Source organism: Hemicordylus capensis, chromosome 1, assembly GCF_027244095.1.
Source record: "Hemicordylus capensis ecotype Gifberg chromosome 1, rHemCap1.1.pri, whole genome shotgun sequence".
Classification (NCBI taxonomy): Eukaryota; Metazoa; Chordata; class Lepidosauria; order Squamata; family Cordylidae; genus Hemicordylus; species Hemicordylus capensis.
Genome location: NC_069657.1, coordinates 281,413,243 through 281,428,375, shown reverse-complemented (window position 1 = coordinate 281,428,375; position 15,133 = coordinate 281,413,243). Strand labels below are relative to the sequence as shown.

At 42.3% G+C, this 15,133-nt stretch overlaps 1 protein-coding gene and 1 long non-coding RNA gene across 4 annotated transcripts in view; one reads left to right on the top strand and one right to left on the bottom strand.

Annotated features, from left to right (window-relative positions):
- The window catches only part of GRHL1 (grainyhead like transcription factor 1), an 82,646-nt gene extending 76,938 nt beyond the window's left edge, over positions 1-5,708 (top strand). For 2 of the 3 annotated variants that reach the window (XM_053285705.1, XM_053285704.1), the window contains exons 15-16: positions 497-561; positions 2,900-5,708. In XM_053285705.1, coding sequence (XP_053141680.1) covers positions 497-561; positions 2,900-3,014 — 180 coding nt within the window. In that variant the 3' untranslated portion in view covers positions 3,015-5,708. The remainder of the gene's footprint in view (positions 1-496; positions 562-2,899) is intronic. The other variant, XR_008313772.1, reaches the window with a different exon arrangement.
- The window catches only part of LOC128340521 (uncharacterized), a 28,804-nt gene extending 16,691 nt beyond the window's left edge, over positions 1-12,113 (bottom strand). Inside the window, exons 1-3 of the long non-coding RNA XR_008313773.1 lie at positions 11,805-12,113; positions 11,440-11,557; positions 10,686-10,872 (exon numbers count right to left, since the gene is read on the bottom strand). This is a non-coding gene — a long non-coding RNA (uncharacterized LOC128340521). The remainder of the gene's footprint in view (positions 1-10,685; positions 10,873-11,439; positions 11,558-11,804) is intronic.
- Between the last annotated feature and the right edge of the window lie 3,020 nt (positions 12,114-15,133).

Sequence of the window (15,133 nt, the reverse complement as noted above, 5' to 3'; positions counted from 1 at the left end):
ACTGCCAGCCTCTCTCTCTCCTGCTATCTCTCTGTTCTAGCACCAAACTTGTCTGCTTTATCTTGGACAGGTTTGCAGGGGGAGGGGTGTGGAGGGAGAGGGAGAGAGGGAGCACTGGTGCTGGTGCAGCAGATAAGGAAAGGCCAATGACTGAAGCTGCTGGTGGTTGTGCTGCCCACCAAAAGCAAGCAGCAGCAGCACACCCAGAAGGTGAGGCCTGTGACCAGGCAGGGTGGCAGTAGTACCAGCTCTGGCCCAGAGGGCAGGCTTGGCGGGTGGGGAAGGAGTTGTGTTCACCTTAAGAGGTGAAAGGCAACAAGTTGGTGTTGGCAGAAACCATAGTTTGGTATGGGAGACATCATGCCAAATGCAAATAGCAATACAAATCAGAAAATGTATACAGTATTCCTAAAAAGAGAACTATTTTTTATCTCTTTGGTTCAGGCAGTGTTTCTACTTTTGCCATTTTATTATTGTTTTCCATTTTGGTTTTTAGATCTCTGAGAAATATGATGTGCCTTTGGATAAAATTGGAAAAGTCTTCAAGAAATGTAAAAAAGGGTGAGTATATCTGGAAGAAAGCCATCTAATGATGCAGCAGGGAAGTAACTTGCCTTGCCTAGAGGTTGCTGGCTTGAATCCCCACTAGTATGTTTCCCAGATTATGGGAAACACCTATGTTTGGCAGCAGCGATATAGGAAGATGCTGAAAGGCGTCATCTCATACTTGGTGGGAGATGGCAATGGTAACCCCCTCCTTTATTCTACCAAAGAAAACCACATGGCTTTGTGGTCACCAGGAGTTGACACCGACTCGATGGCACAACTTTACCTTTATATCTGAAAGAACAACCCTCTGCAATGTTGCAAGCGAAAAAGAAAAAGACATCTTACACACGATTTCACCTTCTCTCTGCCTTATTTGCCTGCCGCCTCCCCACACCAAATCTGTTTTAACTAGGGACGATGTAGTTTTTCTTAAGTATTGAGGCCAAAGGAATACAGTTGCAGAATTGGCATAGCAAACAAAACTAATCTCAAGTGAACCTCACTGTGGGATTTCCATGCCACAAAAGAGAAAAGAGAGTCCAATTATACACCAAGGCTTTACTCTTCAGTAACAAATGATTTGCCTTGCTTTGGCAAAACTCTTCCTTCATCCTGTGGACAAAAATAGACAGTCCTCTCCTCTCCCATTGCATTGCACTGGAAAGGAAGGATCAGCTTTGTTTTCTGCATTGTCTGAATACCTAGAACAGAAACACTAACAATAAAAAAAGTGGTATAATAAAATTGTGCTGGTTTGCTTGCCAGTTTTGGAGATTTGCATACGCTAGCTAACATCCAGACTGAGTAACTCTTGAATAGCCCCACTGAGATGAATGGGACAAGTGAGTCATTGCTAACCTGTCCCATTAATTTTGTAAATAACTTAGTCTGTCAGCCCCTGACACAATTGTAGTACACAAGTGCATAGTTTCAGGAGAAGGCTTGCATTGTTCAAAACGTTTTTACATCTATCTACAAAGCCTTCATAATTAGTGTTCTGAGCTGTCCACATACCTTAATAGAGTCAGGTTCATAATATTTCCCTGCCCTATATTGCTCATTTTACAATTTGTCCCCTTAAAAATTCATTGTTGAAAAGACAAAAGTAGCTTAGGCTGCAAATTTTAAATCTAGCTAGATGAACTGCTACTATGTTATGTTTCTTTAGCATGAGCAGTATGCTATTCATTTGCATCGAACACACAATGCCACAGAGGGATTGTTACCTTGAAGTTAAGGGTGTGCACGGAACCGGCTGGTCTGGTTTGGTTCAAATTCGAACTGGATCCAAACTGGACCAGGCCAATTTGGTCCGGCACCACCTCGAACCTCACCCCCCCCCAGTTCAGTTCAGTTCAGTTGGGTGTTGTGATTTCTTTCCCACTTACCCCGTCTGGGGGAGTTCAAGGTGGCAGGGGGATCCGCTGAGGTTCCCCCACCGCCAGCTTCCTTTAAGCCATAATTTGGCCACTTGTCGGCCTTCTCCCCTCGGCGCAGGGGCCATTTTGGAGGCTGCCATGCCTGCATAATGGTCCTCTGCATGGCCTGGGGAATGCACTCAAACCCTGCTGCCTCAAACTACTCCCCCGGAGGGGGTAAGTGGGGAAACAACAACAACAACCTCATGAGCCCCACCCCTCCCCGGGGGGTTGGCCCGACCCCAACGCTGAACCTGTTTGCACTTCAGTACTCAAAGCACTTTGATTACAAATGTAAATCAATTCTAAACTGTTCAACTGCATTCCCCCACCTCATGGAATTCTGGGGAGTTGTTGCTTTGTGAGAGTTCTTGAGAATTTTCTGTTAGAATATCCTTAGCCACCTCAGAGAACTACAATTCCCAGAGTGGTTCTGGGTGTGTTCTTTAAGTTAAACTGGTTTATTACTGTACATATGACAACCATATGCAGTTAGCCAAAAGAGGACAGAAGCCTACAAGCAGAGAGTTGAACTAGCACGCACTTGAGGGTATCATGATGACATTAACTTTGAGTATTTTAGTGCTTGCCCATTTCTAACCAAAGATAGTTGAATCTATCCAGTGCCTCCCGACTCTGCTCTTAATTTGTTCTGCAACGTGCTAGAAACAAGACACAACCCCCTGTTTGAAAGACATTTATTTTATTTTTCCCCCCTCAGCTGGCAAGGGAGCAAAGAGAAACTCAGGGAGTAATGTAATTTACCCCCTGAGATCCGTGTCCTGTTTTGCTCATCACAGGAGTGTGTTTCATTAGGTTAGCCTAGCAGATCATGATGAAGCCCATAGGATCCAACTTGCTGTTTGTTGTTGCCTTTGATGTATTTCTGTTAAGCTTGGATATATTCTGTTTTTGTTCCTCCATTTCCTTAGGATCTTAGTGAACATGGATGATAATATTGTGAAGCACTATTCCAATGAAGACACCTTCCAGTTACAGATTGAAGAAGCTGCTGGATCATACAAACTCACTCTTACTGAAATCTAAGCTTGTTTGGGCCTTTTAAAATGGATTGTAAATGAAGGTTGTGAACACAAACCTTTCATTTATTTTTGTCCTCAGGATTAAATGTGCCTCTAGGGGAGAAGTCATTATTCTTCCAGAGAATAATACCTTTTGTTGTTGTTTAAACAAGGTTGATAATCCATTCTTGTATCCCTTGAAATAGGTGAACAAAAGGTTTTATTTATTTTTAAATTCCAGAATAGCAGGTCTAACCAAAGCACTATAAAATTGCCTTTTTGTGGCATTACCTGCACATCCTCATCCCAATTAATTATATATGTGGATTTGTTCATCATGTTGATAATCTCTTACAGGGCTATTTCCAAATGAGTATAGCTGCAAAACTCTAATTAATCCTTGCAGGAGTTCTGGACAGGGGTGGGAATGGACTCTATGATGTTTACTGCTGAATAGGGGATATTGCTGTAAATATACTTCTCCAGCTTCTTAGAAATATCAGACTGTCTTGTTTTATGAAGTACTCCCTTTATGTTAGTGTATGAATCCCATTTATGAGTTGTATTTGTATATAAGTGCAATATGTTTTGAAGGGTTGTAAATGTGTACATATAAGTCATATATATAATATATAAAATATAGTATATATATAGAGTGTGTGTGTGTGTGAGAGAGAGAGAGAGAGAGAGAGAGAGAGAGAATATTTGCAATGAAGTGCATCCGAAAGGAACATTTGTAAATAATAATACAATATTGAGAAAAGCGCCCCAATTCTAAATTATGTCGAACATGTTCAATCTCTTGTAAGGTGTAATTGCATAAAAAGCAGGAGCGTAGGGAGGCTGGTGGCCGCCTGTGTGTGGTGGCCACCGTGGCCCCCTGGCCCTGCATCTGATGTCACATGCAGAGTCCCGGCTAGCCACGCCCCTGCGTCTGAAGTCAGACACTGGGGACGTGGTCTCCCTCCCAAACGGGGCCGCGCAGCCCCATTTGGAAGGGAGATCGGCCTGCGCTGCATTAGGCAGCATGGGCCAGAGTGACTCCCCTTGATTAAAGGCAGGGAGAGCCATTCCGGCTGCGCTGCCAATGCAGCGCAGGCCGATATCTCTCCTAAACGGGGCCGGGCGGTCCTGTTTGGAGGGAGATTGATTGGCCCTGCTGCATTGGCAGCAAAACTAGGAGAAGCTCTCCCTGCCGCGCTGCCAACACGGCGCGGGCCAATTTTGGCTCCAAACGGAGCCATGCAGCCCCTTTTGGGACCTAAATAGCGGCCCCACGTCCGATGTCAGATGCAGGGTGTGTGTCTGGGGTCACGCTCGCAGCCCCTAATTGGTGGCGGCCTGGGTTCTTTGAACCTGTTCACCCAATGGTGATAAAAAGAAATTGGTTTCTGCATAGCATATTTAATCTTTCATTATCAGGAATCAAACTGAATCTAGCTCCTTGTAAAAGAATGAAGTTCAAGGTTACCAGTAAAGTATCAATATTGTATAACAGCAAGAAGTATGTTACTCGCCCCCTACCCCACCACCAGATGCAGGTTTGAGGGGCAGTAGGCATCATCCATGAAGTAAGGATTTGAGGCCTTGTACCTCAGGACATAAGCCAGTCGCTGACAGGGTTTTTTTTTTGCTCCAAGCTTTGCTGTGGCCCAACTTGTCTCTGACACACTGTTGTTCAGACTGCTGAGTCTGCAAGTTATTTTATTATTATCACATAATGTTATCCTTTCAAGAGGACACTATTATTTTTCTGTGACAGTCTTGTGTCATTTTAGTGATAATTTATGGTTCTATTTTGGATATTACTCCTTTATTGTGCTGTCTGTGAGCACAGTGATAGTGGCTAGAAACTGTTTCTGTCTTCTGTTCTGATGCCAAATTGTATAAAGTCGCAGCTCATAGTGTAGCACAACCAGATGTCTTGTCTTGTTCACTAATGAAACTGGAGGTGTTAATTTTCCTCAGAAATGATGTGGCTGACTGGATGTGATAAAATCTGACTCACTTCAGATATTACAGGGAACAGCATGGATGGTGCCCAGGGGTGGAGTGGGCCTGGTTTCTCACATGAGGTTCCTGTGTTTCTGGTTTTGGTGGCAGCCACATGATAATATCAGAAGAGGACCCAATTATGTCCACTTCAGCAGTTGCCAGAAGCAGCAGCATTGCTGCTGCCCAGCCTCAGGTTTCAGGCTCTCACAATACAAACACTTCAATGGCTCCTGCATATTATTCCAAACGTGAATTTTAAATAGGTATTGGCTGTAAAGGGCTTTTGTGTACCCATTGCTACATTTAGGAATATTTTCTTCAAACGGTGGTTGCTTCCACTACAGTTTAGGCTGCTGATTCAAAGGGAAAACTTGCTTTCACAATGCTTTCATACATGCACCAATAAATTAAATGCACACTTTTATTTCTGTAGAAAATGGAAACATGACTACGAAGAGTGGTATTGTGTAAGGGGAAGGACTGGATGCTTTTGTGTGTAAAGTTTGAATATATATATGCGCAGACTATATATATATGCAGACTGTATGTATGTATATTAGTCTGAACTAAACTCCTGATTACTTTCCTGGGAGATGGGACTTTTAACTGTAGCCATATTTGTCATGTTTTATGGAGCTGATTGTGGTCTTTGCTGTTTTGTGTCTCTGTAATTGCAAATTTACTGTAAAGCACGAGCCATTAAATTTTATATGTCAATTTGTAACCATTCAGTTAACTTTACCCAATGAGTGTCATAAATTTTGCTGAGTTGTTTGCAGGTGGTGGGGAGACGCCAACACAGTGCTCTTGACTATCTCAAATTGGGCTTGTATTTTCTTTGGCCTCCTCAGCCATGTCACAGTGGAAAGTTTTTCATAATACAATAATATTAAGGTTTGTAAAATCATGCCTTTCCGGCTGTGAGGCCTCATAAAATGCCTTACAAAATTTAAAAGATACAATTTAAGACACAGAAATAAAAACCAACAAAGGTAAAAACCAACTAACACAGCAGCCTAAAAATGAACGTTAAAAACTGCAGCCAAGAGAATATAGTTTAATTTTTCAATATAAAATAAGTGAGAGTTACCACCTCTCAGTAAAATTTTGGTGAAAAAAGGTAGTCTTAAGAATTACCTTTAAAATTTGCTAGTGAGTGGGCCTGGTGCTCCTCCATGGAGAAAGTATTCCATAATTGTACCACTCAGCAAAACGTCTTGTCCCTGGTCACAATTCTGAGAAAGTGGTGGGCCACAGAGCAGATCCTTACCAGCACTTGTGCGATACAGCAGTCAAAAGTAAGGGACTGGTGAAGTGGAAGCACAGGATTTTTTCTATGTAGTTTTGTCTTTCTACCTGCTGGTACTGTGTACATATACATGTACAGAGTGACCTATTATATCTCTCTCCCTCTCAGGGGCGTAACTGTAATAGGGCAAGGGGAGATGTCTGGGGGTCCACTGCCTTGGGGGGCCCCCCAGAAGCAAGTCACATGGCTGACTCCCCCAGTCATGCACCCGCCCGGGCTTCCTTCAGTTGTATTCATCCTCCAAAATTGGTGTGAGTGTTAAGACCTGGAGCTACTAGAACAGCATGTCTTTCTCTAGTACCATAAAATGACTTGCATCATCCACAATTTACAAAACCTTTTAAAAAAGAATTTAGGATTATGTTCTATTGTGGCGTACACACACACACACAATGCTTTTTGTTACCACTATTCAGCCTCATTTAAGATTTCTTTACTTCATGAGCTGAGCTTCAATGAGGGGAGGCACCATTTTAAAATCTTGTCTCTGGGCCCACTACAACCTTGCTACGCCCCTGCCCCTCTTTTCACACACACACACTTGCTAGATATACAGAATCTTTTTCTTTCATAACCATATGCTGCTGTTAACTCAGAAGTATAGTAGATACATTCTTCCATTAGTCTTCAATCTTCATAACTTAATTATTGTCCATTAATATTGTTTGGCTATTTTTAAAAGTCTACATCAAGGTAAAGCTTGTGAAAAGCCACTATTTCCTAAGCCTTGCTTTCTATATATTTTTATTCTTGTCTATTGAACCAAATATTTGGTTCAATATTTGGTTCAATATTTATCTGCTGATTTCTTGTCCTATTTTGAACTGAATGGCCTTGGGAATAACTGTGTGAAGTTCTAAATGGATACCTGGAACGTGCTGGTCCACTGTGAGTTCTTGGAAACTGGGCTCTTTATTAATGTGAGCTTTAGAATACTTTGGTGATCTTAGGAAAAACTACTTCTATGTAGTTTCCAATATAAATTTGGCATACTTCCATGGAAGATGTTAAGGACTAGTCCTTGTAGCGTGTTTTGTTCTTTACAAGCCATATTTGAGAACTGCTAGTGTTTTGACTCAATAGATAGTCCTATTTTGTTGCTGCTGGAAAGCATCTGACTTCTCTAGGTCACTCTCTTAGTAGTAAATGAGTAAATAGCATACAGTGGCACATACTCAGTCTCCTGAGCTTTGTCCCTTTTCAACTGTATTCTTACATTTTTTTTACATTTTTCACAGTTTGTAATGCACTGGCCATGTTATGGTTTTAACATCAATGTTATGGTTTCAAAAACAGGCACAATGCATTATTCATGTAGGTTTCAAAAAACATTTCTTACAAGTCCCTGTTGTGACCCTCTTCTACCGTTAACTTTGCAAAGGTTCCTGAGCTGATCCATTTGGGCATAACACTTATTTGTCACAATTGTATCCCACTGTTCCTCCAGGAAGTTTTTCACACGGCGCTTTTAAAGCCCTTTAACCCACATCTCCTCTGGAATGGAGGGGGTGCGTTCACATATCAGCCAGATTTACCCCAAAGTCCCTGCGAGTTATCTAGGAGCAGTTCACATACCATTCGGATTTTTCACTGCTCATTAGAGTGTAGCCCGATTTATATCTGGGGTTAAAAAATATCCACTATTTGCGTAAGTCTTTTGGTACAACTTCAAGTTCTCAGTAAAGCCTCCCAGGAAACTCATGGTAAAGCCTGCTGTGTATAAAAAAATCGCAGGGAGCTCAAAAAGTGATATCCATAGGCTTTCCTCCTCTCACAACCACCTTGTGAGTAGATTACAGAATGACTTGCCTAGGAGCACATAATGAGCTTCATGCCTGACTAGGGATTTTAACCTAGTTCTCACTCTCACATCCAAGATTGCTGTTTACCACACCATGCTTCCCCATAATCAAAGGCTTATATCAAAAAGTAGCCGCATGAGTACCCATATACTTGTCACATTGATGTTCCCCATACAGATGTTCTATTAAACACAGTTCAAGAAGGATGCTTGTTTTTTGCTTAGCTTTTAAAATTCACAAGTCGAAAGTAGATTTGAAGGCAAATAATTTGCCATAGATTAAACATAACGAACTTCAAAAATTATACATATACATGGCTGCTTATTATATTAGCCCTGATTAACTCCTCCAACTACCCTGAGAGAAACAAGGAATGGATTTAACAAAAATATTGGCTCCTTTGAACTTGTTTTTAAAGGGGTGTGTGTCTTGAAATGAGCGTTTTGTAGCATCATGATTGCAAAAGAATATACAGCATTTTCCTTTCAACATGATTGTTTGTTTCCTTGTGAATTGGTGGCATCTTTGGCAACATGCAGTCTGCTTGTTCTGCAGTGTATAAAATGTGCCTATTGCTCTGAGTGCATGTACAAATACACTCAGAAACAACAATAAAGAGCAGTGTCAACTAGATTGACCTTGCTGCTCTATCATTATCGCCAGCCTGCTTGGGCAATTGCCTGAATAAATAGACATGCCTTGCTCCATCCTACAGGGCAGTGCACTTGGCCTTTGACTGGGTGAGCAAATTCTAGAGTAGAGGAAAACCAATTGCCAGTATCCCCTTCTCTGTATTCATATGTAGCGGTGTTTAGTACAGGGGCAGGCAGAAGGTCGGTTTCTGGATGATTTGCAGTCAGCTAGTAAAGGGTTATGGCTCCTGACAGTTTAACAATAGCAAGTACAATTGCAAGTGTAAAACATGCTTTGCCACAGTTGGCCTTATGCTAATGACTTATCTCTCTGCCTCAGCTATAAAATAGGAGTGTCATTTGGTTTGTTTTGGCCAGGTTTTTGTGCAGGTCTGCTGGCCCCATTTTTAGAGGGTGTTTTTTCGGGTTTTTGCTGGAATCCCATGTCTGGAGTAGGCGATTGCCCCTAAAACCACCATTTTGCACCTGGTTCCACCACCAGTCCTAGCCATTGTTGTGTCCCTGGCTCCAGTCAGTGGAACAGGAGGGATGCTAGAACAATAGGTTGTGAGAGCAAAGGGGTGGCAAAGTGCGTTTTTAGGGGAGCGAGGATTTGGTTATACATTAAATATTTATAGTGGTGAGGTGATTGCTGGTGATGATGTTTATCTACCTTATTAATGAAGCTTGCTTGACATTTTCTAAGAGAAATACTGTCTTTTTGGATTAGGTGAAGCCTTCCAGTCTATTCTCCAGGCTAGTTTTCATTCCTGTCCAAGACCATGTGGCAAGAAAGACTGGGGTGGGAAGATAGGTCAGTCCCAGGCCAGCTGAAATCTGCAGGGGAGATGACCCTGCTTCCCCTGCAGACATGGGCTCACCCCACTCAGTTCCTGGCCAGGAAGGGAGCTAAGGGTGGTTCCTGGGAGGCTGGAGTAGTCTCCTACCTGCCTGGCTACATTGGCTTCTGCTGCTTGTTCTGTAGCAGAGAAGTGAGTGAACAAGGCTTCTGTAAACAATGGAGGCCTTTTAAAACAATTAATTCAAGCTACAGAACCATAATATACTATGTCTTTATTGTCTGAAACTTTGCTGTAAAGTTCCAGTCTGGTGCATGGGGGAGCACCTGCTACCTTTTGCTTCCCCTTGGAGTCTTCCCTGCAATGGACCCTGGGATTCTAATACAAAGCACAGCAAGCTTGAAGGCTGCCCAACACCCATGTAGGGTAGTGGCCGAGACTGTGAACTGGCTCAAAACTAACTCAGCCATGAAGGCCCCTCTCTGCCCCATTATTTGCATGATACCTTGTGGAGAAACTTTTTCCCCCCAAAAAAGACATTCCATCGTTCTACCACCATCGGATTTTGCTGCATGTGTAGACCAGACCTGGTTAGCAGCAGCTCCTCAAGTTCTTGGGCAGAGTCCTTCCCAGCATTGCTCTCAGCCATTCTTTAAGCTGAACTGCAAGTGACTGAACCTGGGCTATTCTGCTACTGAACTGGCCTACAGCAGATTAGGACTGAAGAAGAAGTTGGTGTCTTAGGGGTTGGTGCAAATGAGGCGATGGATGAAGGCGAGAGTTCCGAGGCCTTGTCGGAAAGCAAAAGGCAAAGCTCTAATCAAGAACGGAAGTTGGGACTGCAATTTGATGACTCACTCATCTATGGGTTATTTTTATGGATCCATTTCTACATATATTCCCTTTATGTTGTAGCAGTATTTTATTGTATATATGTTAGTTAGTTGTTTATTTACGATCTTAGATCAAACAGACTGTGTGTGTGTGTGTGTGTGTGTGTGTGTGTGTTATACACACACGCAAGCACACACAAGCCATGCCTACATGGTAAAATCTTTATTAGGACCACTTCCTGCTCCAGAATCCTGTGGCTTGTTGCATTTAAATTATTACCAAAAGATAGATCAAATAGAAAAATGTAAAGCAAGCTTAACCTACATGCTCATTGTGTTGCCTTATCTGTAGGAAGCCACTGAAATGAATGATGTTGAGACTTCTGTTTGCTTCCTGTGGACTCCGTCCATTACTCGAACCAGTAGCACATCTGACAGTATATGTGAAGTTAGGTCATGTTCGTGTTCTTCAAATCACCCATGTACAACAGAGCTTCGTACCTATCCTGTAACTATTATACAGAGACACTATAAGTTAGTGATCTTTTCTCCACTGAGGATATCAAGAAATGCTGGGGTGGGGGGAATCCTATTTTAATTCACAGCTTGTGTCCTCAAATGAATTAATTATAAAATAGCACAACACTGATTTTTGCCATGCCATGGACCAATGCAATGCCTACACATAGTTGTCCTCTTCTGCTTGCTCTCAGCATGTTCATATCTTGATAGCTTTGTGCTATGTGTGTGTTATGCTAGTCCTGTTACAGAAAGACCCTGTCCTCATCCAGTGCTGGCTACCAGCCTGATAGTGCATTATCCTGTGATTATTGGAAAGAACATGAATAGGCTGGCTGGGTGCTAGCTGTTGGTTTAAAGTGGGCGATTGAGCTTTGTACTGAAACATGTGCTATGCAGCTGGAAATCATGAGAAAGAGTTGTAGCCCTTCTACCAGCTGCCCTGAGCAGCCACAGGCAAGCGTCTTTTAACAAGTGCTGCAGCCTGCAAACAAAGATGCCACACCCTTTCCCACAAGCCAAACCACCCTGCCGGTTTAGGAAATGTACAGCTTTGTTACCTGTGCTGGTTGGTACCCCATTCTATCCCAAAGGCTTGGGCCATGGCAACTGTAGTGTTGTAGACAATCTAGTAATCTTTTATGTTTAGTTAATTAGAAGTTTGTTCCAGTGGGGATCCTGTAGAGAGTGGGGGAGGGGTGGAGTCAGAAAGGAAAGGGAGGGAAAGTAGGAGGAGAAAATGAGTTGTTTCTGAATAAAGTCTTAGTTAAATCTACCTAAGATTACTTTGTGTTTACAAGAGAAGCAGTTATAAAACAGGTAGTTATGCTTAACATAAATGGATCTCTAGCCCTGAAAGGTGCACAGTGGAACAAAAAGGGCTTTAGGAAAACAGAATATCTAGTAGTTAAATATAACATCAGACCTCCTCTCTCTGAAGCACTTGTCCTCCTTTGTTCTCCCTCATTCTCCCTTGCACCACAAAGAGTCTCTTGTGTTCTCTGAAAATATGCCTTAAAACTTTGTAACTATTCTCACCACATCATCCCATTTGTGAAAACAGTCAGCATCCTGTGCATTCTGACTGGCTGTCCAGTTCAGCTTTGAATACACCAAACAGAATGCACAACAGCACCAGCATTTTAGGTCCCTTGTGCCTCACAAAAACGTTAGTGCAATACTGAAGGACTAGCCGACCCCACACAGAGCATCTGTGCGCTCTTTAGGGCCAGCGGTTACCTCTCCCCCCCCCCTTCTGCCCCAGTCTCTGCTTCTGGGCCCAGCCCCCTCTCCTCCCCACCACCACTTCTGCCCCCCCCTTCTTTCTCTCCTGGGCCTTGCCTTCGCGGCCGGGCTGGGCCCACTGCCATCTCTGGCCTCCGTTGGCCGGGCCCGCCGCTGCCATGGCAACCAATCCTCCTGGGTGTGCCTCAGCCAATCAGGCGCGTCTGCCGCCCAGCCAATCCCAGCTGGGCACTGGGACGCACATTCCAAGGCACACCCAGGAGAATTATATATATAGATGGTGATAATGAAAGGTTCTGGTGGGGATAATGTGGACAATGAAACACCAGTTCTAGGAAAGATGATGAGAGCGAAATTGTGGGTAAAGGGCTTGGGGGGTGGGGGAGAGAGGCCTCAGTATGGAATTCTAAAGGTTGGTACTCTGTGATGGACAGTGTTGCACTTAGACAGTGATCCTGTTTTATGGAATTTTACTTCTCTAGAACCATTCTCTCTGGGAATCTGTCAAGGGATAGTACAAAAACTTGCAGCATGGCCTTCATACCTCAGGTGAAAGGGATCAACAGCTGAGCCAACCTAGCTATGTTTTGTCCTCCTCTTGAGGAAACTCTGAAATATGTGTTCCCTCACATCAAATTAGGCTCTATTCACATTTCCTGTCAATTATGTAAGAGCCACTTCCCCCAGCAAGATCCCTTACCATTGGTATGGACAGATGACTAGCACAACGCTGTGAGTCCCTTCCACTTGACTGTTGGCTCAGGGCCTGTAGATAACAAGTTAGAAGAACCATTTTTCTCTGTATTATGTACTCGAGCATTTCAGGACTAGGACTCTGTTTACACAGTGCCTAACAGACTAGAGCCCTGAACCCACTCAGTGATCCTGTAATACAAATGAGACCAAATTTTAAATGACACTGGGTTAGATAAGGGAACATTCTGATTTCAGTGGGCTGGCAACAATTTAGATATATTTTACAACTGATATGCAATCTTATTTAGTATTTGGCAATGTTTATTGATGACACGCAACAGTATTTAATATTGAACAGGTGGCAGCTACTTAGACCTCAAAGTTTTAACCTGCCAAATCACTCAAGATGCCAGCAAGTCTAAGGCACTGCTATTTTAAGTAAAATATTTTTAAAGTAAATATATTTGAGATATACATGGCAAAATTAGACAATTTGCAAAAATTCTGTTTTGTGAAATTTCAGATCAGCTCTATAATATGAGAATTATAGCTAGATAGGCATAAGCTAGATAGGCATAAAACAAAAAGCAAGGTACATCTTAATTACCCAAGTTATATGTCAAAATCAAACATGCTTAAGAAATATTTTCTATAGCTTTCTACATAGGGTCAATGAAGAGAACTTTAAAACAAAAAAAGGACTAGCAACTTGTATTCTATCCAGTATCTTTTATGTTTTGTTGTTTAGAAGTTTTCCCCAGTGGGGATCCTGTAGAGAGTATGGAGGGTGGAGTCAGAAAGGGAAAGGGAGGGAAAGGAGAAAATGGAGTTGTTTCTAGAGTTGTTTTAGTTACATCTATATAAGATTACTTTGTGTCTGTGAGGGAAGCACCTATAAAACACAATTCATTTTCTTCTCCCTTTCACCACCATGCCCTCTTATTTTATTTACCTAGGGTGATATTCAGTACTGGGTGGTGATAGAGAAATTTTGAACAAGCAATGAAAGAACCTGGCTGTGTGCTTTGCTAGGGACAGGGGCACAATCCAGCCAAAGTCAGTTATAGCTCAAAACCAGTGTTCATCAAAAGCAATAGAATGGGATTTAGCCATGATTAACTTTTATTGGTTTGCACCCCTGTATGGCTCTTTGCCACCCAGCAAGGCATGCAGCAAATGCTTTGGCTAGTAAATTCCAACACCACTACCCCATCCATAGATGGCATACAAAATCTCCTTCTGAAGTTCAGAAATGGCTAACATGTCTGAGTGATTTCAAGCAGACTTATGAAGTGGCTATAACTTGTAGAACAGGCCTTCATTGGTCAGGATGTTAGGTTAATAATTAGAAATAATAATAATGTGACTTGCTTTAGCCAGCAGGACTGGTATCTAGTACAGAACTGATCAGAGTCTGCTAAAGGTTTCTGCATTACTGCCACCCTGAATAGTTCCTAGAATCTTCCAGACCATCATAGTCCAGAAGATTTTTATTTGCAACATTTAACTTCCGTTCGCTTAGGCCCATATTGCCCAATTCATTTGCTTTTTACTTTTTTTCGTACTAAATTCCAACTTCTTGATGTTTTAGGAACACAGAATTCCAGGAAAACCCTCTAGCTGGTAAGATGACATAGCCAGATTAAGTTACTTGAAAACATGTTGGAGCACAACAACAGATGCTTCTGGAAAACATGCAACCTTACATGTTTACTTGGAGATGAATCCTAACTATGTTCAGTAGGATGCAGGCTCAAGTAAATGTTTAGGACTGCAGCATGAGAGTGAAAAGTGGAACAAAGGGTCATATTAAAACAGGGATCAAAACCATCTGGTTGAAAATAGACTTATTGCATTACCAGAAACTTCTTCAAGTGACTTGAATTAAAGCTTGCAAAGAAGCAGCATCATGTGGTAGATGTGTTGGTGTGCTTACTTAGGGCAAAAGGCAGCAGTGGTGTGGAGAATAACCACATCACTGTGTTTGTCCACTGTGACACTGTGTTTGGTCTTCTTTATCAATGTTACTGGAGCAGCAAGGGACCAGAAGTTAATCAGATATATTTAATGTGTACTGGTTATTGGACAGTACTGTACTCAACACTGTATATCAATCAAGCTCAAAAGTCAGGTCAAGGTAATCCATGAAGTCCGGGGTTTTTTTTGAGTTAGTTCTCTTGCTGCACAACCCTATGCATGTTAATTCAGAAGTACATCCCACTCTGCTCAATGGGACTTATTCCCTAGTAAAGTGCATTTAGGATCGCTGCCTTATTTTATTTATTTATTTTTTATTTATATACCACCCTTTGT